The sequence below is a fragment of the Mesocricetus auratus genome, unplaced genomic scaffold (assembly GCF_017639785.1).
Source record: "Mesocricetus auratus isolate SY011 unplaced genomic scaffold, BCM_Maur_2.0 Super-Scaffold_100006, whole genome shotgun sequence".
NCBI lineage: Eukaryota > Metazoa > Chordata > Mammalia > Rodentia > Cricetidae > Mesocricetus > Mesocricetus auratus.
This window is the reverse complement of record NW_024429190.1, coordinates 69,117,627-69,143,849: the sequence shown is the minus strand read 5'-3', so window position 1 is coordinate 69,143,849 and position 26,223 is coordinate 69,117,627. Positions and strand designations below refer to the sequence as shown.

At 47.2% G+C, this 26,223-nt stretch overlaps 1 protein-coding gene across 1 annotated transcript in view; it reads left to right on the top strand.

Annotated features, from left to right (window-relative positions):
* Nucleotides 1-5,060: 5,060 nt before the first annotated feature.
* The window catches only part of Ppef2 (protein phosphatase with EF-hand domain 2), a 31,362-nt gene continuing 10,199 nt past the window's right edge, over nt 5,061-26,223 (top strand). The window contains exons 1-11 of the mRNA XM_040747405.1: nt 5,061-5,162; nt 8,515-8,642; nt 8,779-8,836; nt 10,232-10,407; nt 11,458-11,572; nt 12,729-12,775; nt 13,954-14,120; nt 14,626-14,662; nt 14,745-14,894; nt 20,559-20,930; nt 24,094-24,279. Of these exons, the coding sequence (XP_040603339.1) occupies nt 5,108-5,162; nt 8,515-8,642; nt 8,779-8,836; nt 10,232-10,407; nt 11,458-11,572; nt 12,729-12,775; nt 13,954-14,120; nt 14,626-14,662; nt 14,745-14,894; nt 20,559-20,930; nt 24,094-24,279 (1,491 nt within the window). The 5' untranslated portion in view covers nt 5,061-5,107. The remainder of the gene's footprint in view (nt 5,163-8,514; nt 8,643-8,778; nt 8,837-10,231; nt 10,408-11,457; nt 11,573-12,728; nt 12,776-13,953; nt 14,121-14,625; nt 14,663-14,744; nt 14,895-20,558; nt 20,931-24,093; nt 24,280-26,223) is intronic.

Genomic DNA, 26,223 nt, shown 5'->3' with positions numbered 1-26,223 from the left:
CAGGCCTGCCGGGCTGGCTTGGGGAATGTACCTCCTAATCCACAAGAGTAAGAGGATCTAGGACTGGGGGGCAGGGAGTGTGTTCCCCACCCGGAGTGACACGTCACACTCTGCAGACTTGCCTCCTGTCCCCAGGCCTCATTTGACCCAGGTTGGTGGCCCAGCGCTTGAAGGTGCATGTTGCGAATGTCACTTGGCACTTGAAATGCACTGCCGGGCTTGTGAGTGTCATCCTGCCCTCTGAGAGGACACCAGGCAAAGGTGGTGTCGCATCTGTTAGACCTGCAGCCAGCTCCATCCTCCAGCCCTGAATATAGGAGGATGACCAGACATATGGGCTAAGTGCCCGTCCTGTGTCTCACACTCATCAAGGCACCAAGAAGGTAAGGGGGGGACTTTCTGGCCTGTGGGACAGAAATGGACGAGACCACGAACCCAGCAAATGAAGTTAATGCGGGAGGAAATGGCTTTCACCATGGTCACCAGAGACAGAGTACGGCTCCCATCCATCTCCCACAGCAGCCTCAAGAGTTTTCTGTCCCGTAGGGACCGCCATGCAGGCAAAACCAGGACGTGTGGCTTTGTTCAGGGAAGCCAGCATGAAATGGGTGAAGATTAAGTAAAGTCATTTCTAACGTATTAAGCACAGGGGATTAATGGAGAGAGACACTCAGGGAAGCAGGGAGACACACCCAAGCATGGCTGTGGCCCTCTGCATGAGAGTCAGACGTAGGTGTCTTTACAAAAGGTTTATATTGGATCTTTGTGGCTTTCAAATTACACCTCTAAGGCTTGCAAAGACTACCTACCTACCTCCAAGCACATATACACACACATGCACACACACACACACAATTATTTTTAAAAAATACTTTAGATGTATTTAATGTTGTATGTATAAACATTTTGCCTACATGTATGTATATATACCCTGTGCATGCCTAGTGCCCATGAATGTCAGCAAAGGGTGTTGGATTCCCTGAAACTGGAGTTATGAATGATTATGAGCTGCCATGTAGGTGTTGAGAATTGAACCCTAGTCCACTGAAAGAGCAACAAGTGCTCTAAACCACTGAGCTGTCTCTCGGGGACACACACACACACACACACACACACACACACACACCTTTTCAACGTTGCCCACAGCGTATAGCTATAATAAGACTATAAATGAAGCATTTCCCTCAGTGAGCAGAGCTGTGAAATGGGTCTGTATGAGGCATTGGTCAGGCCTAGGAAAGAGCGGGATGTGTTCAGCCTTCCGTGTCCCTCTGTTCTTACAGAGCGGTTTATTTACCCTAGACCTGGGTAGGAACTCACATATCATTCCAGTCCTAAGTAAGCACAGCTTGTTTAACGTCTCCGACACCGCTGTGTGAGATGTCTGTGGACAGCAGGGACTGCCTCACCAAGCAACTGTGACTTCACCAAAGATGCTTGAGGTTTCCTGAAGTCAGCAAGCCAGGCCCCAGGACCATGGGACGTTTTCTTGTCACCTGCCTTTGCTTCCCTCTCCACGCCACTGCCGTTACCTCTGTCGTTGTCTCCGGCTTCAGTTCTGTTTGGGGATGAGGGTCTTTAGGAAACCTCTGTTCCATCATCAGCTCGCAGGAGCTGGAGGGGCTGGGTTTCCTGGATTTCAGGCGCTGACAACCAACTTTTCTTCCACCTGCTAGTCTCAGTCAGTGAGCAGAGAAACACCTGTGTTAAAAAGAAAATGATAAGGCCTGGCTGACTCTACTGGTTAAGTCACGTTCTAGAGAGGCAGGGACACTACCTCACAGAGTGGCATAATGTGGAAGTCACAGTGACCTCGGGTGTGGCAGCTGCCAGTCACTGCCAGAGGGAGCCAGGCCAGTTGCATGTGTGTGCTTGCATGCAAGCTCATCTGTGTGTGCATGTAGTGGAGGCCACAGGTAGGCACAAGTTGTCCTCTACAATCTCTTCAGTCAGTTTCCCTCTGAACCTAGCACTCCCTGTGCCGTTAGGCAGTCAGTGAGCCCCCTCATCCTCCAGTCCCCACTCCTGGCACCATGGTAACAGCCAAGCACCTGCCACTCCCGGCCTTTACATGAGGGCCCGTGGTCCAGCTCAGGTCCCTCTGGTGTCTACACTGAGAACTGTACACAGAACTCTCCCCACTTTACAGATTTTACTCTTGAGCCGTTTTTCTCGAAAATTCTTTTATTTTCCCTTTCTGTTTATTTTTAGCAATTTCTAAATGACTTCACTTTCTCTTGGGGACCCATATGTAATAGTTAATCTAATTACGGTTCCTTTCTTATTTTTTCTTTCCATGTAAAAAATTTTGAAAATATATCATTTATTGATCTCAGTGATAAAGATTACTTAAAAAACCTAGAAATTAAAAATGAAAGTCCACCTGTTGAACTAATAAGCAGGCTCAGTTCTGCTTAGCTTTTGAGGTCAAATCCAACCGGGCCCATTTAAGATGGTATGAACATCAACAAAACTGTGTGGTGGCACATGCCTGTAATCACAGCACTCAGAAATGTTATAATTTTAAAAAGTAGCATGCCAGAGAAAGATGCCTTGTGACAGAGTTCACGTGGAGGGTTTTTTCATTGGGGGAAAGTGGATGGATGAAGGGGAGAGGGGTGACTGGGCTGCAGAAGAGAAAAGAGAGAAGCAGAGACAGAGATAGAAAGAGAAGAGGATGGGAGGTGGGCAGGGCCTTTTCAAAGGGAACACAGTGAATTGCGCAGGTGGTGCTCTTAGTGGCTGCAGCTGAGGGTGTGTCCTGTCAGAACCCCAGGACAGGCCAGCACAGATGCCTGAATACTAACACTGAGGAAGGAGGATTGTACTCCAGGATTAGCCTGGGACACAGGTCAAGACCTGTCAAGAAACAAAGAAGGGGTGGAGGAAAGCGAGAAAAGAGAAGGGGGGGAGCTGGGGTTGGAGGAAGGGAAACTCTCTCACCCAGACTCATTCTTCAGTTTAAGAGTCAGGTGTGCACCCTGGTCTTCACACACTCAGGACTGTTTTGAGCAGATGAGAGCACACTGGACATACAGTTCTTCACGGGACTCATTTTGGGGACATTTTCACACGTTGCACACAGACTTGCCTTGCTCTTTGTCATGTTACATAGTATGTCACTGTTTTTATTATGCCATAAATATTTGGTTGCTTCTGTATGGAAATTATGAAAGCACTTTTAGTTTTATGGGACGGCATATTTTAGATTTTTTTTCTAAGTCAGGGCTCCACCCTATGTTGTGGTCCTCCTGAGTGCTAGGATTACAGGCGTGTTCAGCTGTGAACTTTTGAGGTTGTCATTTAAGAAAACGATCATTCTGCACTTTGCATGACAATGGTAAGGCTTTGCAAAGCACTCCTGGTGTGCATAGCCTTACTCACCTGATGACACACACCTGCAATGGAGTAACCCACACACGGCACAGGGGAGGCCATGAGGCCCCAAGCAGGGATGCAGGCACCTCTGTAACTCTGGTGATAGCTCCTTCCACATACTGTGTGGGCTGAACTTCCCTTTATCCATGGTGACACGATGTGCCTCTCCATGGAGGACACCATGGCTTTCACCCCGGCCTATTGGCCCATGGGAGTTATGACTTTTCACACTGGAGCAGTGTCACAGTGAGTGCTCCATAATTTTACCTGTGCAGTTCCTACCTCACCAGAACAACAAAGCCATTTGTCTCTACGGTTCCCACCTGGGTTACAGTTCTGTGCCTTGGGGTCTCAGATACGGGCTTTCTGATATTTGCTCCCTCCTCTCCAGTCTCTCTCTCTAACTCAGTTTCCTCTATTTCTCAAATGCCAGTGTGTGTGTGCGCGCATGTCTGGGTGTGTGCATGCAAGTGTGTGTGCCTGGGTGTGTGCATGCATGCCTGTGGATTCTAGCTCCAAACCTCTCCTCTTTTACTCTGTGGTTTATTCATTGTGAAACGTTTTGGTCAATGAGGACGAAAATGGTAGTTTTAAGAGCATCTAAGAAGTCAGGCATGGGGCCAGGCGTTGGTGGCGCACGCCTTTAATCTCAGCACTTGGGAGGCAGAGGCAGGCGGATCTCTGTGAGTTCGAGGCCAGCCTGGTCTACAAGAGCTAGTTCCAGGACAGCCTCCAAAGCCACAGAGAAACCCTGTCTCGAAAAACAAAACAAAACAAAACAAAAAAAAGTCAGGCATGGGTGATGCAAACCTGTAATCCCAGTTAATTCGGGAGACTCAGACAAGAGGGTTACAAGTTCGAGTCCAGCCTGGAATATTTAACATCTCAACACAAAGGTAAAAAGGGAGTTAGGATGTAGCTCAGAGTGCTGGACTACCATTCATGAGGCCCAGCCCCACACAAACAGGTGTCATTGGTGTATGCCTGTCACCCAGCACTCAGACAGCAAAGACAAGTCAGTCAGAAGTTCAATGTTATCCTTAGTTACACGGTGAGGTTGAGGTTAGCCTGGGATACATGAGAGCCTGTCTCAAAACAAAACAAAGAGTAGAAGGAGACTGTGGATATGGTTCACTGTTGGTTGTCTGGTACATTCCAGGCACTGAGTTTAATCCAAGTGCCATAAAACAATAGTATGGATGGATGCCTTTAATCTCAGCACTCAGGAGGCAGAGGCAGGGGGATCTCTGTGAGTTTGAGGCCAGCCTGATCTATCTAGAGAGTTCCAGGATAGCTAGCTATACAGAGAACCCCTGTGTCAAAAATCGAAACACTTTAAGAAAACGTGCCGTCTGCTCTTGTGGTTGAGAGGAGAGCAGCGGTTTGTAGCAGCCTCAGGATGGTGGAGAGCATGAAAAGTCTTTGAAACCTCTAAAGCTACCAGCGTGTTCTACACCACGGGGGCGGGGGAGGGGGTGTTGGGGAGCCAGTAGAGAGTGAAATCGGGAGGGAGAAGGGATGACAAACAGAAGGCATTCTCACGGGATAAACAAACGCCTGGGTACCGAGCCTAGAGAGGAGAGGACGCTCTCACGGGGTTGGTTCATAGGCAGTTTGTTCCATCTGAACTGCTTTGTGTCTGACAACGCCCCTTCCTTCTGTCAGCAAACGCCTCCCTTCCCCGGATCTGCTTGCAGTCTGTGTCCTGCGGGAGCTCCGCACCTCAGCCATGGGAAGCAGCTCCTCCAGCCAACACCACTTCGCTTTTCAGAACGCTGAGAAAGGTACGCACTTCCCTCCTTCAGAGCTCGCCTTGGTGCCCGAAGTCCAAGCATGCTACGTGGGGCGGAGCTCCTCAGGATGGAAGCAGAAAGCCCTTGATTAGTCCTCGGGCCGCCTCTGATAAGTCGCGTGCTCCTTGGCAGGGCTCGGCAGACCAGCTGAGTTGGTAGAATTAAAATGTCCCCAGCAAGGGGGGAAATGTAGCGGGTCAGCGGGGAGGAAAAAGCTTGCCTCAAACTTGCCACAACTCTCTCGCCTCTGCTTCCCAGGGACTGGTATTAGGGACATGTACCAACACGTCCAGCCTTCTGTAGAACTCTAAACTTTATTCCAAGGGCATAGAGACAAAAGAATTCAGAATAAGGAATTCTGTAACAATATTTTTACCTCTCCAAAACATCCCTGGCTTCTGTGAAGAAAGGGTTGAAGAGAAGTTAGAGTAATGAATTTTTAGAGCTACTAAGGCCATTTGAATTAGCTACTTTCACGTAGATGCAACCAAATACCTAGTAGAATAAAATATTATTATTATCATCATCATCGACAGGGTCTCACTCTGTGGTTCTGACTGTCCTGGAACTCACTCTGTATACCAGGCTGTGCTGGAACTCACAGAGATCTGTCTGCCTCTACCTCCCAAGTGTTAGGATTAAAGGAGTATGCTACCATACCCCTCAACGTATTCCTTAAACTGAGAATGTTTGCTGTCTCAGTTAGAGTTACTATTGCTGTGATGAAACACCATTGGAAACTTGGGGAGGAAAGGGCTTATTCAGCTGATGCTGCCACATGACGGTTTATCATCACAGGAAGTTAGGACAGGAACTCAAGCAGGGCAGGAACCTGGAGGCAGGAGCTGATGCAGAGGCCATGGAGGAGTGCTGCTTTCGGACTTGCTCCCCCTGGTTTGCACAGCCTGCTTTCTTGTAGAACCCAGGACCACCAGGCCAGGCACGGCCCCACCCACAATGGACTAGGCCCTCCCCATCAATCACTAATTAAGAAAGTGCCCTACAGCTGGCCTACAGCCTGATCTTGTAGAGGTATTTTCTCAATTGCAGCTCCCTCCTCTCTGATGACTCTAGGTTGCGTCCAGTTGACATAAAGCTAACCAGGATAACACCATATGCAAGATTGGGACGTATGAAACACTCCTAATTTGTTGTGTGATGTCAAGAGAGTACCTTTTCTTCACAGAGTCTACCTACCTGTTTAGATGAAGATGCTGAGATGTAAAATAGCTGATCAGGACAGTTCAGAGGAACCCGGTCTCTCAATATTCAGCTTACTGTCACAGTGTAGAAATCTCTCTCACCCACATACATGCACTCACTCCTTAAGTGTGTAAAATCCTTGCCATCTTTCCAGCTGACATCTCCTGCCCAGAATCCTCAGACTCAATAGTCCCTTTTTATCCACACTTTTGCTCTCATCTGCATTGCATATGTAGTCAACTCTGCCGTGAAAGTATTGAATGGAAACCCCGGAAATAAAGGGTTGCTCTTTCACATTGTGAACAGTGAGGTGAGTTCTCACCTTGTCCCAGTCTCCTCCGCGACTCGACTCATTTCTTTGGCCTGAGAATTCATGCTGTGTATGCTGTCTGCTCACTTGTCACAGTCGTCTTAGCTAGGAAATCAACTACTCCATCACAATGCTTCTTTTCTCTTTTCCTTTTTCTACTTTTTCTTTTGGTTTTTAGAGACAGGGTTTGTTTGTGTAGCCCTGGATGTCCTGGAAACCACTCTGTACAACAGACTGGCTTCAAACCCACTGAGAACCTCCTGCCTCTGCCTCCCGAGTACAGGATTAAAGGCATGTGCCACCAGCTCCCAGCTCCCAGCTCCTTTTTTTCTTTTTAAGAAATGATTATTTACATCTTATGTGTATGCACATTTTGCTTGCATGTATGTATTATAAAGGTATATGTGTAATAGGCTTTTTCTTTTGGGTGACCAGCCAGCTCCCAAATCCTGGCACGGAGACTTATTAGTTATAAATGCTCAACCAAACTTAGGCTTGTTTCTGACTAGCCCTTTTAACTTAAATTAACCTGTCTCTCGTATCTACCTTTTGCCTTAGGCTTTTTACCTTTTTTCCCTTCTTTATGTCTTACTTATACTGCTTCTTGCTTCTGGCTGGCTGGTGGCCTTCTGGCTTTTTGTCCCAAGTGTGTCCCTCTCTTTCTCCCTCCTCTTCTTTTCTTTTCTCTTTCTCCTCCTATTTATTCTCTCTGCCCACCAGCCCCACTTTTCCTTTCCCCCTGGCTAGCTATTGGCCAGTCAGCTCTTTATTAGACCAATCAGATGGCTTAGGCAGGCAAGGTGAAACAGATGCAACACATCTTTACCCAACTAAACAAAGGCAGCACAAGCAAGTGTAACACAGCCTTACATGGTTGAGCAAATGTTACATCTTTAGTTAAAGCAATACTCTGCAGCATAAACAAATGCAGCACATCTCTGCCTAGTTAAAATAATGTTCTACAACATATATGTCTGGTGCCTTTAGACCCAGAAGAGCATGTTGGATCCTCTGCAGCTGGAAATACAGACAGTTGGGAGCAGCCACATAGTGCTGGGAACTGAACCTGGGCTCTTTGCAAGAGTGGCTGTTGCTCTTAACTGCTAAGCCAACTTCCACCTCATAGAGCTGCGCTCTCTCCCTCTCTCCCTCCCTCCCTCCCTCCCTCTCTCCCTCTCTCTCTCTCTCTCTCTCTCTCTCTCTCTCTCTCTCTCTCTCTCTCTCTCTGAGACAGGGGACAGGGTTTACTCGTGTAACAGCCCTAGGTGTCCTGGAACTTGCTTTGTAGGCCATGCTGACCTCAAACTCACAGAGATCCGCCTGCCTCTGCCTCCCTAGTGCTTTTTGTCAATTAATTAATCTTTTGTTTAGCAATGGACCGGCAACACTAGCGTACAGATGCAGTCACTTGGATATGCCAAAGAGAAGCAGGAAGGCGTTTCTTTAGATGAAAAGGTGAATTATCATTGACTCAATAATGAAAAAAAAACCAAAGAGCACAGACAGGGTCATTACTATTCCTGGTTTCTGGCATCCACCAGGTAACTGCAAATGTCTCCATTCAGACAGGGGTCAAGGTGAGACGGAAACATCAAGAAGTGAAAATTGGATAAACCGTCAGTGGTTAGTACCATCAGTCATGGCAGGAGTTGGGAGGTATGGTGGGGTGGACAAGCCTGTGTGACCAACCGTAAGATAGATGCTGCCTCCTGGCATTTCTGGGTAGTTCCCACCACCTTTTTGATGGGGCAAAGTCTGCACACCATCCCCCCTGCTTCCTGCTCCATCTCTGGGAGCCCCTGCCAACAGGCCTTTATCTTTGTATTACAGCCTTCAAGGCAGCCGCCCTGATCCAGAGATGGTACCGGCGCTACATGGCCCGCCTGGAGATGAGGCGGCGATGTACCTGGAACATCTTCCAGTCTATAGAGTATGCTGGTCAGCAAGACCAGGTCAAGGTACGTGGGGATGCCTGCAGGGATGGGGAACTCGCCTGCAGCCCTGGCAGCAGGTCCTGCTGCTCGAAGATACAGGACCACTCCTGGATTCGCTTTCCCTCATTTTTAAAGCTAACCTTGTCTGGTTTTTCCACAGCTCCATGATTTCTTTAGCTACCTTGTAGATCACTTCACCCCTACCAGCCACCACGAGAGTGAGTATGAGTTGCCATGTGACATGGTCTGCTGTCAGTGTGGGTGGAGTTACTCAGAGACTGGGATGGGGAATCTGGTCAGAGTTCAAGACTGAATGAGATGGTTAGCAAATGAATGACAGAGTAAACTTTTATTTTGTTTTGGTTTTTCGAGACAGGGTTTCTCTGTGGCTTTGGAAGCTATCCTGGAACTAGCTCTTGTAGACCAGGCTGGTCTCGAACTCACAGAGATCCTCCTGCCTCTGCCTCCCGAGAATAAACTTTTAGACTGGGCTCTCCTATAGCATATGTGGAGACAAGAGTTTAAGTGCAAGGAGTTGTTTTACTAAGTGGTGGAAAACACTGGAGGTGGGAGGGAGCGGATCGGGATGGAGGGAGTGGAGAGAGATGCAGGAAATGAGAGAATAGATCACTAGCCACCAACTCAGAGGCCTGGAAGTAATGAAAAGGGACCTCCAGACACCAGGACCTTGGGGCAATGTCAGCCTGGGAGTCCCCCATTGAAGGCCTCCTGGAGAGAAGGAAGGAGGGATGGTTGACTTCATTGCCTTTCTGGTCTGCCACTCCTGGTCCTCTGCAGAAACCCTGGGCCTAGAACTCCAGTTGGCAACTGGAGGAGGCTGCAGGACTCGGAATGGTCTTAGCCGGGCTGTGCCCACTGAACAAGGTGAATGGCCGAGAGTCTCTTCCTCCTTGGCTATGCTCTGGCCTTCCTCCTGCCTTCACAGGTCTCTGCATTTCTGAACCTTATCTGACCAACCTTTTGATTATTAAAAAAAAAGATTTCTTTTAAAGCATGTGTAAAAATATGTATGCATGTGTGAGTGCAGGTGCCCAAGGAGGCCAGTAGAGGGCATCAGATCCCCCCTGGAGCTGGCCTATAGGTAGGTCATCGGGAGATGTCAGAGTGCTAGGAATCTACCTCAGGATTTGTGGAAGAGCAGCAGTTAGGAGCAAGCACTCCTAACTGCTGGGCCATCGTCTCTCCATCGCCTATTTCTGGTGAAATTTTTTTTTGTTTTTTGTTTTTTGTTTTTTACGAGACAGGGTTTCTCTGTATTGTTTTAGAGGCTGTCGGTTCAGCCTGGCCTCGAACTCACAGAGATCCGCCTGCCTCTGCCTCTCCAGTGCTGGGATTAAAGGCGTGCGCCACCACTGCCCAGCTTTTCTGGTGAATTTTTAAAAAGTAAATGTAGACTAGATACCACCTAATGGTTGTACTGTCACGGAAATATAACCTTCCTCCTGTGCCCCTTTGACTCCCTTTGGCTTCCCTGTCATATCCTGGGCTGGATGGAGCCAGAGCGAGACTGGCGAGGTCCCACTGCGTGCGTCAACAGTCCCACGAGGTCTGTTCCTAAACTGGCCTGCCTTTGCCCTCCGTGTCTGGACTAGGGGACTTCCTGAACCGCATGTTCACCGAGGAGAGATTCGCCCAGGATGTGGAGACAGAGAAGGGCGGTGACTACGAATCCATAGAGGTTCCCGACAGCTACACAGGGCCACACCTCTCCTTCCCGCTTCTCCCTGATCATGCCACGGCCCTGGTGGAAGCGTTCAGGCTGAGACAAGTAGGCTCAAGCGGGAATGTGGGACCATACCGACTTGTATTCATGAGTAAAGACCGACCCAACCAGCCCCGGAAGTACAGCCAGGCTCCAGTGGTCCATCCCCCAGTCTCTAAGATCAAAACCTTTGCTGTTTGGTTCATTCAGCCTGCCGGCAGCCAATGAGGGATACTGCGAGGCTCGCACTAATCTGAGCACTGAGGATGCAGCCGCCCACGTGCAGCGGACACGCTAGCGCTGGTGTAGGAAGACAATAGACCGATGAGTCAGTTTGTGTTAGCACAGAAAGCGAGGAGCGCTATGGAAGAGTGGGCGGGAAAGATGGTTTTACAGAGTCTGGGGAGGAGATCTTTGACAAAGGTCCGGGGTGGTGAGGCATACACCTGAGTTATCTGGGAACGAAGTATTCGAGACAGGCCCTGAGAAAGAATCTTTGTGGACTGTGCAGAGACCTCGGGAAGGCCTCTGTGGTTAGCGAGGAGGAATCCAGGGGACCAGTAAGAGATGCAAAAGCTTGCTCTTAAAAATAGCAGGACCCCGTGGCTCACACCTTTACCCTCAGAATTTGGGAGGCGAAGTCAGGTCGATCTCTGAGTTTCAGCCTGGCTGGGTCTAGAGAGTGAGTTCCAGGACAGTCAGAGAGACAGTGAGAACCTCTCTGGGGTCATCACAAAATTACGGTGCTTGCTGAGGTGGAGACTGGCTTGCAGAGCTGGTGAGAAGTTCTGAGGGGCACATAGCGGTGAGCGAGTTGGGATGCTGTTTCCAAGCAATGGCAGGGTTGGTCCCCACTACCAGTATATGTGCACCAATTCATACCACGCTACTGCAGACATGCACTGCTCCCGAGGGGCAAAGAAGAGTTTTATATGCCTGACAGGGAAGAGGAGGTGACTCCATGGGAGGGGAGAAAAGGGGAAATTAAAAGAGGGTTGAGTGAAGAGGACCCACGGCTTACTGGGTCCCTCTGGGGTCTGGGGTGGCTGGGCGTTCACCAGCAAAAGTGGGGCCACCGGCGTTGTTCCGTTCCGTCCCTTTGCTTCTCCCCAGTAGCAGCTCCATGCTCGATATGTCTTGAGTCTTTTGTATGAGACCAGGAAACACTTGGTCCAGCTGCCCAACATCAACCGGATCTCAACCTGTTACAGCGAGGAGATCACAGTGTGCGGTAAGTTCCCATGAGAGCTGCCTTGCCTGGCTAGACACAAACCAGAAAACACTGCCATAGGGAGGGGCCGGGAGAAGGGGCTGAGCCAGCGCGAGCATGATGGCATGTGCCAGCGCGAGCATGATGGCATGTGAGCGGCGTGCCAAAGTGTCTCTCCTTCAGCTGACCATTTTCGCACTTGTCCCACATTGCACTTAAAGGAGACAGGGTTCAGAGAAGCAATTCATAGTGACTCCAAGTTCTCACTCCATACTGAGAACAAAATCGCAGCAACAACCAACCAATAGCAAAGAACAAATGAGGAAACCCCACCCCACCCAGGCTTTTGTATGAGCAGACGTTTTATTTCTTGGTACCTGAGCAAGGCTTATAGAGCTTTTGTCCTGTGCATGCACACGTCTCTCCTGTGGAGACCAGTAGCACCCAGGCTCCTCCATTGTTTAGTATCAGCATCCACGCGGACAGGAGCCCACACTCCAGCGGAGGGAGAGGCACACCAGGGGTTGGGAACTGTTCCAGAGGATATGTCTTGCTTGCTCAGCCTGCAAGCATCTGAAAGTTAAAAATCGTTGTGTCAACATGTGAACAGGAGATCTATTATTACATTTGGATTTGGCAACTCTTCTTGAACAACCTCCCAACACTGGCCCAAAAGCAGCTCCTAACTTAAGTGGGGTGGAGTTCCCCCCCCCCTTCCCACCCCACATTATCCTCCCCCGTCTTTGCTTCAGTAGCAACATGGATTATTTACTGCTTGTGAGAATCATGAAAAACCAAACCAAACCAAAAACATTTTCAGCTCTAAGGACATCTGCAGCAAGGTGAAGTGAAAGCCATTGTCCCCAAATTAGTAACCGCTGCTTTCTTAACTTGATCAGGTTCTTCCAGGCACAGTATTTTTGTTGTTAAAGAAGGGTCAATATGGGGACTGGAGAGATGGCTCAGAGGTTAAGAGCATTGGCTGCTCTTCCAGAGGTCTTGAGTTTAATTCCCAGGAACCACACAGTGGCTCACAACCATGTGTAATGAGATCTGGTGCCCTCTTATGGCCTGCAGGGATACATGCAGGCAGGATACTATATACATAATAAATGAATAAATCCCTTAAGAAAAAAAAAAAGGGTCAGTATGAACTAACATTCTTTTTCTCTCTCAGGAGATTTACATGGCCAACTGGATGACTTAATATTTATATTTTATAAGGTATGGACATTCAAAATTCAAATTAAGTTAATTTCTTGCTGTGAGGCTTAATTTAAACATTCAGATATGTCCTTTCCATTACACAAATGCTTGCTTAATCATAGCCTGGATTTAAATATGTATGTATGTATGTATGTATTTCAGTGCACCATGTTTGCTCAGTATCCATGGAAGCCAGGGAGCTGGATCCCTTGGAACCGGAGTTGCAAGTGGTTGTGAGCCTCTGTGTGGGTGCTGGGAATCAAACCTGGGTCCTCTAGAAGAGCAGCCTGTGCTCTTAACTGCTGAGCCATCTCTCCAGCCCCAATTGCTTGGGCTTTTAAAATATTATATTTAAAATTATACACATGTCTGCACAACACATGACATAAAAGTTAGCCTTGCTTTCGGCTCTAGATTACTTTTGTAAAATTTAGGCAAACCCAAATGTTATATTGATAAGCAGTTGGGACCTTAATTAAGCAACTAATTTTCTATTTTTCCAAATAAAGAAGATTACTATGGAAGCAGCCAAAGTTTGTTTTTTATATCCATTTTAGCTATAAGTAGAATGCATACCAAAGAGCATATTCAATATTTTATTAGTACAATATTACTTTGTATGTCTACTGTACTTCCAAATCATTATATGTACATATATATGTGCATATAAAAAATAATATACATATGTATTTTTAAGTTTTTAAAAATATGATCTCATGTGGACCAGGCTGGCCTCCTTCTAATTCACTCTGTAGCCTTGAACTCATGATCCTTCCTGCCTCCGCCTTCTAAGTGCTGGTATTAAAGGGGTGTGCTGGCATGCTCAGCCTGGTATTGTCTTATCTAATCTCTGTGAGTCCATGGCAGTCATTATGACTATTGTTACTGTCATTATGTACCTGGAACTTAAAAGTGGCTTCCGAGTCCCCAACATCCTTTGGTTCACAATGCGTGGAAACACTGTGTCACTGTATCAAGTGTCAGTCTCTGTGAGCATCTCCTATCCTCAGCCCCTTTAGAAAGGAAATATAACACGATGGAAAACTTCTCCCCTTTGCTGGTGTTTCCCACTGGAGGAACCCACAGATCACAGAATTGGCTACGTCTGACTTAGCAATCAGATACCCGCTGCCTTTAACCTCATGCTCTCTTCCCCTCCTCCACCGCCTCTTCCTGGACTCCTCTTGGGATGGAAGAATGGTCTGCCATCGCCAGAGAGGGCGTACGTGTTCAATGGTGACTTCGTGGATCGAGGCAAGGACTCAGTAGAAGTCCTGATGGTCCTATTTGCCTTCATGTTGGTTTATCCCAAAGAGTTCCACCTTAACAGAGGGAACCATGAGGATCACCTGGTGAACTTACGGTACAGGCCCAGACACATTGGCCATTGGGTGCTTGCTTTAGTTGTAAAAAGTTACTTCTCCAGAGTTCTTACTTTAGACACTTTTTAAACACAGTTTTTCTAGGCTAGGGCTGTAGCTCAGTGATGCTTGTCTAGCATGCACAAAGTCCTAAGTTCAATTGTCAGAAAAATAAAAGTTTTCTGATTTCTGAAAGAACGCACAGTATATAATACGTTAAAATTCCATATTATTTTACTATTGTAATAAGATTATATTTTAACATATTAATATTTTAGCTTGTAAACAATAAGGATTCACACAGAGAGTAGTAAATCTAGAAAAACAAAAAGAATAGAATTTAAATATCTCATAATTTCTTTACCCAGAAGTAATGGCAAAAGTGTAAATTTCCTCTCTTTTTTACATATTCTGAGGGCACAAAAAATAGAGTAAGCATTGTTATAGAGTGTGATCTTGCTATGACCTCTGCCACTAAACGCATCTTCATGTGTGCTTTGTGTCCAGATACGGCTTCACGAAGGAAGTGATGCAGAAATACAAGGTGTGCCCCTTCAAAGCCAGACTTTCCCTCCCCTCAGACTGAGACTTGGGAAGCTGAGCATCTTGTTGGTGTCGTTTCTCAGATACATGGGAAGAAAATCCTAAGGACACTTCAAGATGTCTTCTGCTGGCTGCCGCTGGCCACACTGGTGGATGAGAAAGTCCTGGTTCTGCATGGCGGGGTCTCAGACAGGACTGACTTGGAGCTTCTGGCTAAAGTAGACAGGCACAAGGTACTGAATCATGAGCCACTACAAATCTCACCTTCAGTCTAGTCACACTGTTAATGGAAAATACATGTCACCTTGAATGGTGACTGGTGAGGATGTGGAGAAAGGGCGGAGGGTTCACAGGGAGCAAGTGTGCTGTAATCCATTAGCAATGTCTGCCATGGACACACAAGAGGGGAGTGGCAGAAAGGGCCGAGAGTTCACAGGGAGCAAGTGTGCTGTAATCCATTAGTAATGTCTGCCATGGACACACAAGAGGGGAGTGGCAGAAAGGGCTGAGAGTTCACAGGGAGCAAGTGTGCTGTAATCCTTTAGTAATGTCTGCCATGGACACTTAGGAGGAGAGTGGCAGCCAGTGCTGTGTGTTTGCCATCCTTGATGTAGATAATTCTAATTACCTGTCCCTTAATACCATCACCCAAAGAGCCTCTATTTCCCAAATAATTCATATCCCCAAATAATTCATATCCTGATTGTCTTGAACTAAACTGAACCCATGTGTACCCAGCACCTAGCGTGGCAGGGAGGATGCTTGCTTGCCATGTGAAAGACAATACTAAGGATATATGAAAATGATGAGAGACGGCGTCTGCCCTTCAGACGCCAGCTCTGTGTGCTAACAGGGGAGGTAGAGGGGTGACGAGGAGTGCATTATAGTCAGTGGACAGTAACTTTCTATTGTTCACTTCCCGTAGCAATAGAGACCTGGAAATCAAAGGTTTTGTGAATTCTTTTCATAACACACTCTTCTGCTTTTCATGGTACTGCATGCATCCACCCTCCAACCTTCCCACGTGGCCACCTCTGTAGAACATTCTCTGTGGCACTTCCCTGGCAGTTCCAACAACGTGGAACTTGTTTCTCCAGAAGCCACACTGCCTCAACTCTGAATGACTCTGGTGGCTATGAACACACATGACAGCACACAGTTTTAGAGTCAAGGACTGGCTCTGAGTCCTGGAATTTTCAGTTATCAGGTGACATGACAAACTTCGTTCTGTGACATTGTCTAGAGAATCATCCTAGGGTAGCTATCACCTGCTGCTAGCCTTGATCTGGATTGCCAAGAAAATGTGCTCCATACCCTCCTGGACACTAGGAGGAAGGGAAGGGAATATGGTGTTCTTGCCCCTTCCAAAACAACACAGAACAACACAGTCTCTATTTTCATCCACCTCATCAGGCTGTGGTTACATGGTGGTCCCCACACTTGCAGGGAAGCTGGAAATACAGTATTTCATGGTTGGCCATCTGCTCAGTAAGAAAGTCGCAGTTTCTGTCCTGTGAGAAAGAATAGGAAGACAGAGCTGGGAAGAGATAGTCTTTGCCACAGAGATAGGTGGTCAAGTAAAAATGTGTTACCTGAGTCTGCAAAGCCTGGCCTGAGAAGGGAGGCAGAAAGGGTTAGAAATCCCACTTCTTCTGCTTAGAGTTTGTAACCATGAACAAACTAACTTACTGTGACCTTAGATTTGACTTGTAAAATAGGGATATGAATAGACTAGATTATTGGCATTGTGAAGGTTAAATGTAAATACATTAAATATGTTACACATGCCTTATAAAATAGTGCTTACACTTGGCTGAGGTGATAGAACAGTCCAAACACCTGTGTTAAATGTTTATATCTTTCTTGTGTAAATAAAGGCCTAGGACAACATCACAAAGTCTTAGGAACTTGGAATTCTTTTTGCTGTTGCTGTTGTTTTTGTTTTTCAAGACAGGGTTTCTTTGTGTAGCCCTAACTGTCCTGGAACTCGCTCTGTAGACCAGGCTGGCCTTGAACTCACAGAGTTACGCCTGCCTCTGCCTCCCTAGTGATGGGATCAAAGGCATGTGCCACCAATGCCCAGCGGGAACTTGGAATTCTTGCTGATGGGTCACAGTGCATCATGATCCAAGATGGCTGCTTGCGTTCCAGTCATCATGATCACATTCTAGCCAATTAAAAAGAACAGAAGGAGGCAGTTTTTTCTTTTATGAGCATCCCATGGCACCCAACATGTATGTATCTTCCTATCTGACTGACAAGAACTTAGTCAAATGGCTATGCTTACCTGGAAGGGAAGTTTGCAAACATGGTCTTTAGCCCAGGGTGCATGACCATTACTGAAGACTAGGGAGAGAGGAAGACAGGACTAAGTTAGGGCGGCAACACTGACTTAGTTTGTCCTGTTGGCTTCCCAAACTTCTGTGCACACTCTTCCTCAACACACAGGACCAGGCTCGTGGCCCAGGGCTACATGGGGCTCATTCAGCACTTACATTGCCTCAGAGTCCAAGGTTTCTGCGCTCAGGTTCTGCCTGTTAGGTTTAGATAAGACTTCTTGTGATTTGGTAACCAGGGGACAAGTTGCATATCCCTGTATACCCAAACTCAATGTTCAAAGAGGAAAAAATACTTTTTTGGCGAATACTGGTGGGTGTTTCTGGGCATCTCAGCCTTTGGTGTTCATTTTTTGTTGTTTGTTTGTTTTTAATTTAACACTGGTCTAGAGTTCACTGTGCAGTCAGGGCTGTCCCCCAGTTTGTAATCCTTCCCTTGTGCCTCCCAAGTGCTGGGATTACAAGTGTGCACCACATCCAGCTTCAGCCTTAAAGTTGCAGGCTTCCTTGTGACATTTGCACACAAACGTATGGCATTTGCACACAAACTTATGGCATTTGCACACAAACGTATGGCATTTGCACACAAACTTATGGTATTTGCACACATATTTAAGGCATTTGCACACATATTTATGGCATTTGCACTCATACTTATGGTATTTGCACGCATATTTATGGCATTTGCACTCTTACTTATGGCATTTGCACACATACTTGTGGCATTTGCACTCATGCTTATGGTATTTGCACACATATTTAAGGCATTTGCACACATACTTATGGCATTTGTACACATATTTATGGCATTTGCACACATACTTGTGGCATTTGCATTCATGCTTACGGTATTTGCACACATATTTAAGGCATTTGCACACATACTTATGGCATTTGCACACATACTTGTGGCATTTGCACTTGTGCTTACGGTATTTGCACACATATTTAAGGCATTTGCACACATACTTATGGCATTTGTACACATATTTATGGCATTTGCACACATACTCAGGCTGGCTGATATTTTATGGGGTGTGGGAGCCTGTGCAGGATGGTGTTGTATCCCCTGTAACTGAGTTAAGGGTTGTGAGCTGTCTAATATGGGTGCTGTAGCTGAACTTCAGGCCTATACATGAGCAGCAGGTTCTGTTATTTCTTAACTGCTGAGCCATCTCTTCAGCCTTCCCACTTAATTTTTAAAATAAGATGTTTTTGTTATTTTTTCTGTTTCAGTGTGTCGCCTGCATGTATGTATGTTCACCTAGCATGTGCTTGCAGAGGTTGGATGAGGGCATTGGATCCCCTCAAACCGGAGTTTCAGATGTCTGTGAACCACCATGTGGGTGCTGGGAATTGAAGCGGGGTCCCCTGTAACAACAGCAGATGTTGACCCATCTCTGCCCTCCCACCCGTCTCCCCTTTCTCCATCTGCCTGCCCCCACCCCCACTTGTATTCTTCAGAGTGTGGGCCCAAGAACCTAAAGTCGGTTCCTCTTGTTTCCCTTGTTAAATCTGCATGTTGCCTGGAGCCTGGCTTTTTAAAGCTTGGTATTTCACAAACTTTGAGCTCAAACCTTCTGTTCATCTATGTTTCCATCTGGAGGTAGAGACAGCAAGCTACAGGAGAGCCAATTGTCTCCTGGAGAGAATCGTATGTAATGGTGAAAACACGGAAGTGGGAGGAACTTTGGAAAGAATCGAAGGAACAGTTTATTTTCATGGCTTGGCACATGCTAACTTCCTAACTTTTTGTTTGTTTGTTTGTTTTTTGTTTTTCAAGACAGAGTTTCTCTGTATTGTGTTTTGGAGCCAGTCCTGGAACTCACTCTGTAGACCAGGCTGGCCTCGAACTCACAGAGATCCACCTGCCTCTGCCTTCCGGGTGCTGGGATTAAAGGCGTGTGCCACCAACACCCGGCTTAACTTCCTAACATTTGGTTGACAAAGTTTTGTGGCGGGGCTGGCACAGCAGTTTGTACAACCTGGGGATCCCCTGGGTGCCGAGTGTGGGAGGACGCTCCAGTCAGACTAACTGGGTCCAGTGCAGGAAGAGTCTTGGTATCTATGTGCCTCAGTTTCCTTGGCTGTCTGTAAATGATGCATCCATAGAGCGGATGAGAATGTGCGGAATAGCACCTCATCAGAAAGATGCAATACGCTGGAACCCGAAGTTTCCTTAAGAATGGAAGTTAGAGACACTTCTAGGAGCGGGTGATAGAATCCTTAAACTTTCCTGAGAGGTGACAGGGGTGTCACTGGTGGCTGGCTTTTGCTGTGAGATTGCAGCGAGAAGGGGCTGACTAGGAACCAGGTGATCACAACCTCTCTCGAAACTGTTAGGAAAGGATCTGGTAGCACATGCCCAAAGTCGGCACAGCCTCATTGTCTCTACATAGTGTGGACCCTTTCCAAGCCACATTCGTCCTGGTCCTCTCCAGAACCTTTCTTTGTTGTCCTAAGCCAGTCCACCCCGGAATGGGTCTTTTTTGTGCATCGGTTCCTGCATCTATTTGCACGGGGAGGGGAGATCCTCCTCCCATTCTGTGTACTTGAGCTCACAGATTTCTCAGTCGGGCGTGGCCTCGTGGAGGTGGCCTCCCTTAGCCTTCCTGGTAGCCCTCAGCCCCAGGGATGGTTGTCTTTGTTTATATCGCCATGCAGTCCGGTACCAGACCCCTGTCTTTCCCGAGAGCTGGGTTCTATTTATTTTTTTACTCGACCCCAGCACCACGATGACTGAGTCGGTGACGGCTCAAACTGAAAAGGGCTCCCGCTTCCTCTCTCTCCCCCCTGTCCCTCTGCAGCAGGTAGGGCTGCAGCATTTCCGGTTACCTGTCCTGCGAGTTCGCTTTTCTCTGTTCCACACATTAGCCTGTCAATCCATGCAATACAGGACGTCCAGCAGATGGCGCTGTTTATTTATTGTTTGTTTGTTTCCCTGTGTGCCCCGTGTCAGAGGTATGATCTGCCCAACCATGTTTGATGCACTGGTTCAGACTGCATCGCTACTGTTCCATTTGCGGGTATTATTAAGTAAAAGGATGGTTCCTCAAAACAGCATGGTAATAATGTTGCGACTGTCCACCAGAAAACCTAGGCTACGTGACTGATGGGCGGGCAGTGTATACAGCATGGATACGCTACACACAGGGCTGACTCAAGCAGCATACAATTTTCCGTTGGAGATACAAAAGGTATACAATTCTTACTATGCGAAAATATGTTAAATATGAATAATTTAAACTTGAAATGCAACAAAAAAGACATAAGCCTGCATCCAAACATGTGACATAAGACATCACGTGTTTGGATGTGGTGGCTGTACACAATTGCTGTTCCAAGTTCTGAGGGTTGCTCTCTAGATCTGTGCTCATCTCAGCCCAGGAAACCTGCACTGAACAGCAGGATTTGTGGACGCCAAGGTTTAGGGCTGACCTAGATGTGGGAACGGTAGTCTGAAAGGACTTAGCATTTCATTCTTGCGTGCGTGCGTGTGTCTGTCTGTCTGTGCGTTTGCTTATTTATTTATTTATTTATTTTTTATTTGAACATGTTTAGATTGTTTCTACACTGAGGTGCAAAATGAGAAAGGAGAGTGAGAATCGGGAGGAGCAGAAGAGGAAAATCAACCAGACGAGCTCTGGGCAGAGACCTACTCCGTGGTTTCTTCCCCAAAGCCGCTCTCTCCCCTCTTCGCCTTGTCACCTGGGCTCTGGCTTGAAGGCCCACAAAGCCTGCCGGTCCTGCAGCATTCCCTGCGGCTCGCTTGACCACAAGGAGCAGCAGTCCCGGCAAATGCGGCGCTCCGTGGACCTGGAGCTGGAGCGGTGCCGGCAGCAAGCAGGCTTCCCAGGGATCGAAGAGAAGGCTGCTGACTGTGACGCTGACGCCGGAGAGTCACTGGAGCCCACTCCAGAGGAGTGGAAGCAGGTGAGGGTGGCTAACTGCGGCTTCCGAGAGTATGCCTGCTGTCTGAGGGAACATCAGATCAAAACTGTATAAACGCAGGAGGCTTCCCAAGGCCCCTCTGAAAGGGAAAAAAAAGAAAGGTGAAGCGGGTACCTTTCAGGGTGGGGGCGGGGGGGGCTGCCAAGGTATGCCACCTAGCAAACACACGCAGAGTTAGCGCAAGAGGTGTACTGGGGGAGGGGAGAGAGGAAGAGTGAAAGGTGTGTTGGAGTGGGGACGAGAGAGAGGCAGGCACGCAGAGAGGGAAGAACAGAGAGGAAAGAAGAGTGAGTTGTGCCTGGTGGGTACTTTTAAGGGGTGCACATGTTGCATAGCTGATGGTGATGTAACTGCTTGGACAGCAGAGGCAGGATCCTGTCCCAACGGAAACTAGCACCCTCTTTCTACCGGGAATTTTAAAATGGAAAACTAACAACAGAAACTAGCACCCTCTTTCTACCAGGAATTTTAAAAGTCCACATGCACATTAGATTTTGTCTAATAACTTGTGCTGATGTCTTATAATGAGTGAGGAGAGGCTGCTGGGGACTGCTACCCAAGAATGCCTGTTCCAGGACTTGGCATCGGCTGGGGATGCAGATCAGGTACCACTTAGTGGATCCTTTTCCATGATGACTTTATGTAAAACCAAGAGAACTAGCCAGCAGCTTCTGGCCCCTGTTTTCAGGAAAGCACAGGCTTCCCCCGCTCTCCAGAACTCTGTCATTTGGCCACCCCTAGCTGTGAGAGAGTCTGGAAAAGTGTGTACAGCTGCGTATATTGCTGCCCCAAACATAATGATTCTGTTAGGACAGACGAAACGAATGGGCAGATACAGAGTTGCACCTGCACAGTGTGGCTGGTCAGTTGCCAAAGAACCAGGACACTCAGGCCAACAGGAAAGCAACATTTACGGGGGCAAGGCCAGGTCAAGGAGGCCCTGAAATGGCTGGCCTGGTGTCTCAGGGTTTGTTTGTTTGTTTTGTTTTTCTTCTTTGAGACAGGGGTCTCTCTGTGTAGCCCTGACTGTCTTGAAACTCACCATGGCCCAGGCTGGCCTCAAACTCACAGCTACCTTCCTCTGTCTCCTAAGTGCTGGAATTAAATAAAGGCATGCACCACCATACATGGCTGCTATTTAGTTAGAGTTTCTATTGCTATGATTAAACACCATGACCAAAAAAACTTGGAAGGAAAGGGTTTATTTTGCTTACACTTCCACAGCGTGATCCATTACTGAGAAATTCAGGGCAGAAAATTCAAACAGGGCAGGAACCTGGAACCAGGAGCCAGTGAAGAGGCCATGAAGGAGTGCTGATTGCTCCCCATGGAAATGCCCAGGCTATCTCCTTATGTGCCCCAGGACTACCTGCCCAGGAGTAATGACACTCCCTGTGGAATGAGCCTGGCATGTGAATTATTAATCAAGATAGTACCCCACAGACTCGACTACAGGCCAGCCTTACTGAGGCATTTTCTCAATTAAGGTTCCCTCTCCTCAGATAACTCTAGCTTGTGTCAAGTGACATAAAACTGTCAGCTCACCTGGTGACCAGGTTAGAGACAATGTTGGTGGTCTTGGGCAGTTGACGAACTGTGAAAACTTGATGGTGCAGTCATTTGTCACCTATAAAAATGGCAGTTTCATAAAGTTCATCCAATGAAGAAAGGAATTGAGACCTTTTTTTGAAGATTTATTTATTTATTATGTATACAGTGTTCTGTCTGCATGTATGCCTGCAGGCCAGAAGTCACCAGATCTCATTACAGATGGTTGTGAGCCACCACATGGTTGCTGGGAATTGAACTCAGGACCCCTGGAAGTGCAGCCAGTGCTCTTAACTGCTGAGCCATCTCTCCAGCCCCAAAATTGAGACTCTTTTAAGAGCTAAAATGAGCAGAAGCAGCCTCTGGTTGGACAAAGGAGGGTGAGAAGCAGATGCCACACTCTCCCCAAGTTATTAATCTGGGCTTCAACACCAACTTACACTTGGAATTTAAAACAGAGGCCCCTCCTTTTGCAACCTGTGACCCCAGAGTGTGCAGATACTTATAAATCAGACGCATTTTCCCTGAAAAGTACACTGGGGAAGTATTATATGTCATCACTCCAAATCTATAGTTCCTGCCTCTGCACTGAGTAAGACTCACTGAGTAAGACTGACGGTGGGTGCTTTCCTGAGTAAGACTGGCCGTGAGTACTTTCCTGAGGGTGAACAAGAGGGTAGAGCATGAATGGCTGCAAAGACGCCTCAGATCTTCTGCAGCTTTGCGTCAAAGCCCTTAAATTACCTTAAAAAGCTAAATGTTGGCTGAGCGTCTCCAGGACCATGGCTAGGGCCTGGGGGAACCCCCCACAGGGAGACTGTCCTGCCTTTTCCAGGCAGTCTGCCTTTACTTTGGAGCCAAGGTGCCTGGGCCTGGGATGCAGGCTCTGAGGGCAGCAGCTCTTATGTACAGCTGTTACCTGAGCAATGCCTCCTCTTTGACCTCTCACATGGGATTCACATCCAACAGGCACACACACTCATCTGTGAAATAAAACACTTCCAAGCTGCATGCCTGTGGCTCCTAATCCTGGCAAGTGAAGGCAGGAGGTTCAGCTTGTTCAGAGTCATTCTCAGCCAGCCTGGGCTACACAAGACCATGTCTCAAAACAAACAAACAAGAGTTCTGAAACACTTGGAAGGCCGAGGCAAGGCTGTCACTGTGAGTTCAAGGACAGCCATGACTGTTTAGCAAGACAAACAAACAAAACAAACAACAAAAAGATGTGACATATCTTTTTAAATGCAGCCCTAAGCATCCAAAATATAAACATGAGGCTGGAGAGATGGCTCAGTGGCTAAGAGCACTGTGGGTCACTCTTCCAGAGGACCCTGGGTTTGATTCCCAGCATGCATAAAGTATCTCAAAACCATCTATAACTCCAGTCCCAGGGAACCCAACACCCTCTCTGGCCTCCCTGGCCAAGTAATTGTAACCTCAAATGTAAATGTGTGTCAAATGTTGATTACACAGAAATCCATTTCATTTCATCTTATTTTTCCTTTCTCCTTCTCCGGCCTCTGCTTCCCCCGCCCCTCCCCCACCCTCCTGTTTCTCCTGTGAATGACTGAGGGGATGTGGACCTTGGTCCTCCTAGGTTGTAGATATTCTATGGAGTGACCCCATGGCTCAGGAAGGTTGCAAGGCCAATACTATCCGAGGAGGAGGCTGTTACTTCGGGCCTGATGTGACAGAAAAGTTGCTGGAGAAATATAAGCTGCAATTCCTGATTCGCTCACACGAATGCAAACCTGAAGGCTATGAGTTCTGCCACAACCGCAAGGTGGGCTGAGGCTCTGCTGGCACCCACGTTTGTGACACAGAAGTGGTCCAGAGAGCTCCTCCCAGGAGCTAACAACCAACTGTGCCTAGGATTTGATGCCTACTTGCCCAAGCTCCTTTGTGTGTGTGTGTGTGTGTGTGTGTGTGTGTGTGTGTGTATGCATATGTGTGCATGTGTGCATGCATGGGGCGTGCACTGTGCATGTTCATGCTTGCATATATGCATGCATGCGGACACAGGAGGTCAATGCTGGGTATCTTCTTCAGTTGTTCTCCCCCATCTTTATGGAGGCAGGCCTCTCAATGAGTCTGGAATTCACCAATTCATCTAGACTGGCTGGCCAGTGAGCCTCGGGGGTCTGACTGTCTCTACCTCCCCAGCGCTGAGATTGCAGATGGGAACCGCTAATCCAGCTTTTTATGTGGGTGCTGGGGAGATCCCCTCAATCCTCATGTCCTATGTAACAAGAAGTCTGCCAACAGAGACATTTTCTCAGGCTTGACGATCTTTTACCTTTGACTTTTACGACTTTTTTGTTTTGTTTTGTTTTTGACACATGGTCTCTCTACACAGCCCTGGCTATCCTGGAACTCACTATGTAGACCAGGGAGGCTTCAAACTCCCAAGATTTGCCTGCCTCTACTTCCCGAGTCTTGGGATTAAAAGTGTCACCACACCCAGCTTTTAAATTTTTAAATTTGATTGTAGCTATTGCTTCCCAAAAGCCTGAGAGAAAGGGAGAGATAAGACTCTTTTTGGTTGATGAACATCAGAGACCAGTGTTTCCCCAGACACATCTTGGCCTGTAAGTCACATGATTTTCAGTCATTTGCCTCAAACATCCCTATGAGGCACTGGATTTTGGCAATATCTAGGCAGATGTTCGGGATCTTGTGTATCTGGGTATCTCCGAATGCAATAATGTAGGACTCTGTGTTCCCTGAATCCTTTTTCTATGTGAAAATAATGGATTTACAGCTAATTAATAGAAGACACATTTGACTACATGGCTATCGTGTTTCCTTGTTACAAGTCTACAAGAGCTTTTCCTTTCCTATGTTCACTGTAACTCTTTTTTTTACTTTAATAAAATTATTGCATTTTATTTTGAGTTGAAAATATTTTAAATACACATAAAATTATTATTAAGACTAACAAGTTAGGATTTCTTTGGAACAAATTTTAAGCTTTTCATTTATTTACTTATTTTTTACATTCCAATCACAGCTCCCCCTTCCTCCTCTCCTAATGTTCTCCCCTCCTTCCCCCCATCCCACCTCCCATCTGCTCCTCAGAGAGGGTAAAGACCTCCTCTAGGATGTCAACTAAGTCTGTCCCATCACCTCGTTGAGGTAGGACCAAGAGCACCCCCCATGTCTAGGCTGAGCAAGATATCTCTCCAAAGAGAATGGGCTCCCCAAAGTCAGTTTATGCATCAGAGTTAATTCTTGGTTCCACTGCCAGTGGCTTCATATGTTGTCCCAGGCACACCATTGTCGCCTGTATTTAGGGGGCCTAGTTTGGTCCTATGCAGGTTCCCTAGTTGTCAGTGTGGAGTCCGTGATCTCTCACTAGTTATGGTCAGCTGATTCTGTGGGTTTCCCCACCATGGTCTTGACTCCTTTGTTCATATTATTGCTCCTCTCTCACTTCAATTGTGCTCCAGGAGGTCGACCCATTGGTTAGTTGTGGATTTCTGCATCTGCTTCCATCTGTTTTTGGAAGAGAGATCTAGCTTCTCTGGGGTTGTGAATCGTAGGCTGGTTATACTTTGCTTTATGTCTGGTATCCACTTATGAGTGAGTACATACTATGTTTGTATTTCTGGATCTGGGTTACCTCACTCAGGATGTTTTTTTTTTAGAGTTCTGTCCATTTGCCTGCAAATTTAAAGATGTCATTGTTTCTTACCCCTGAGTAGTACTCCATTGTGTAAATGGACCA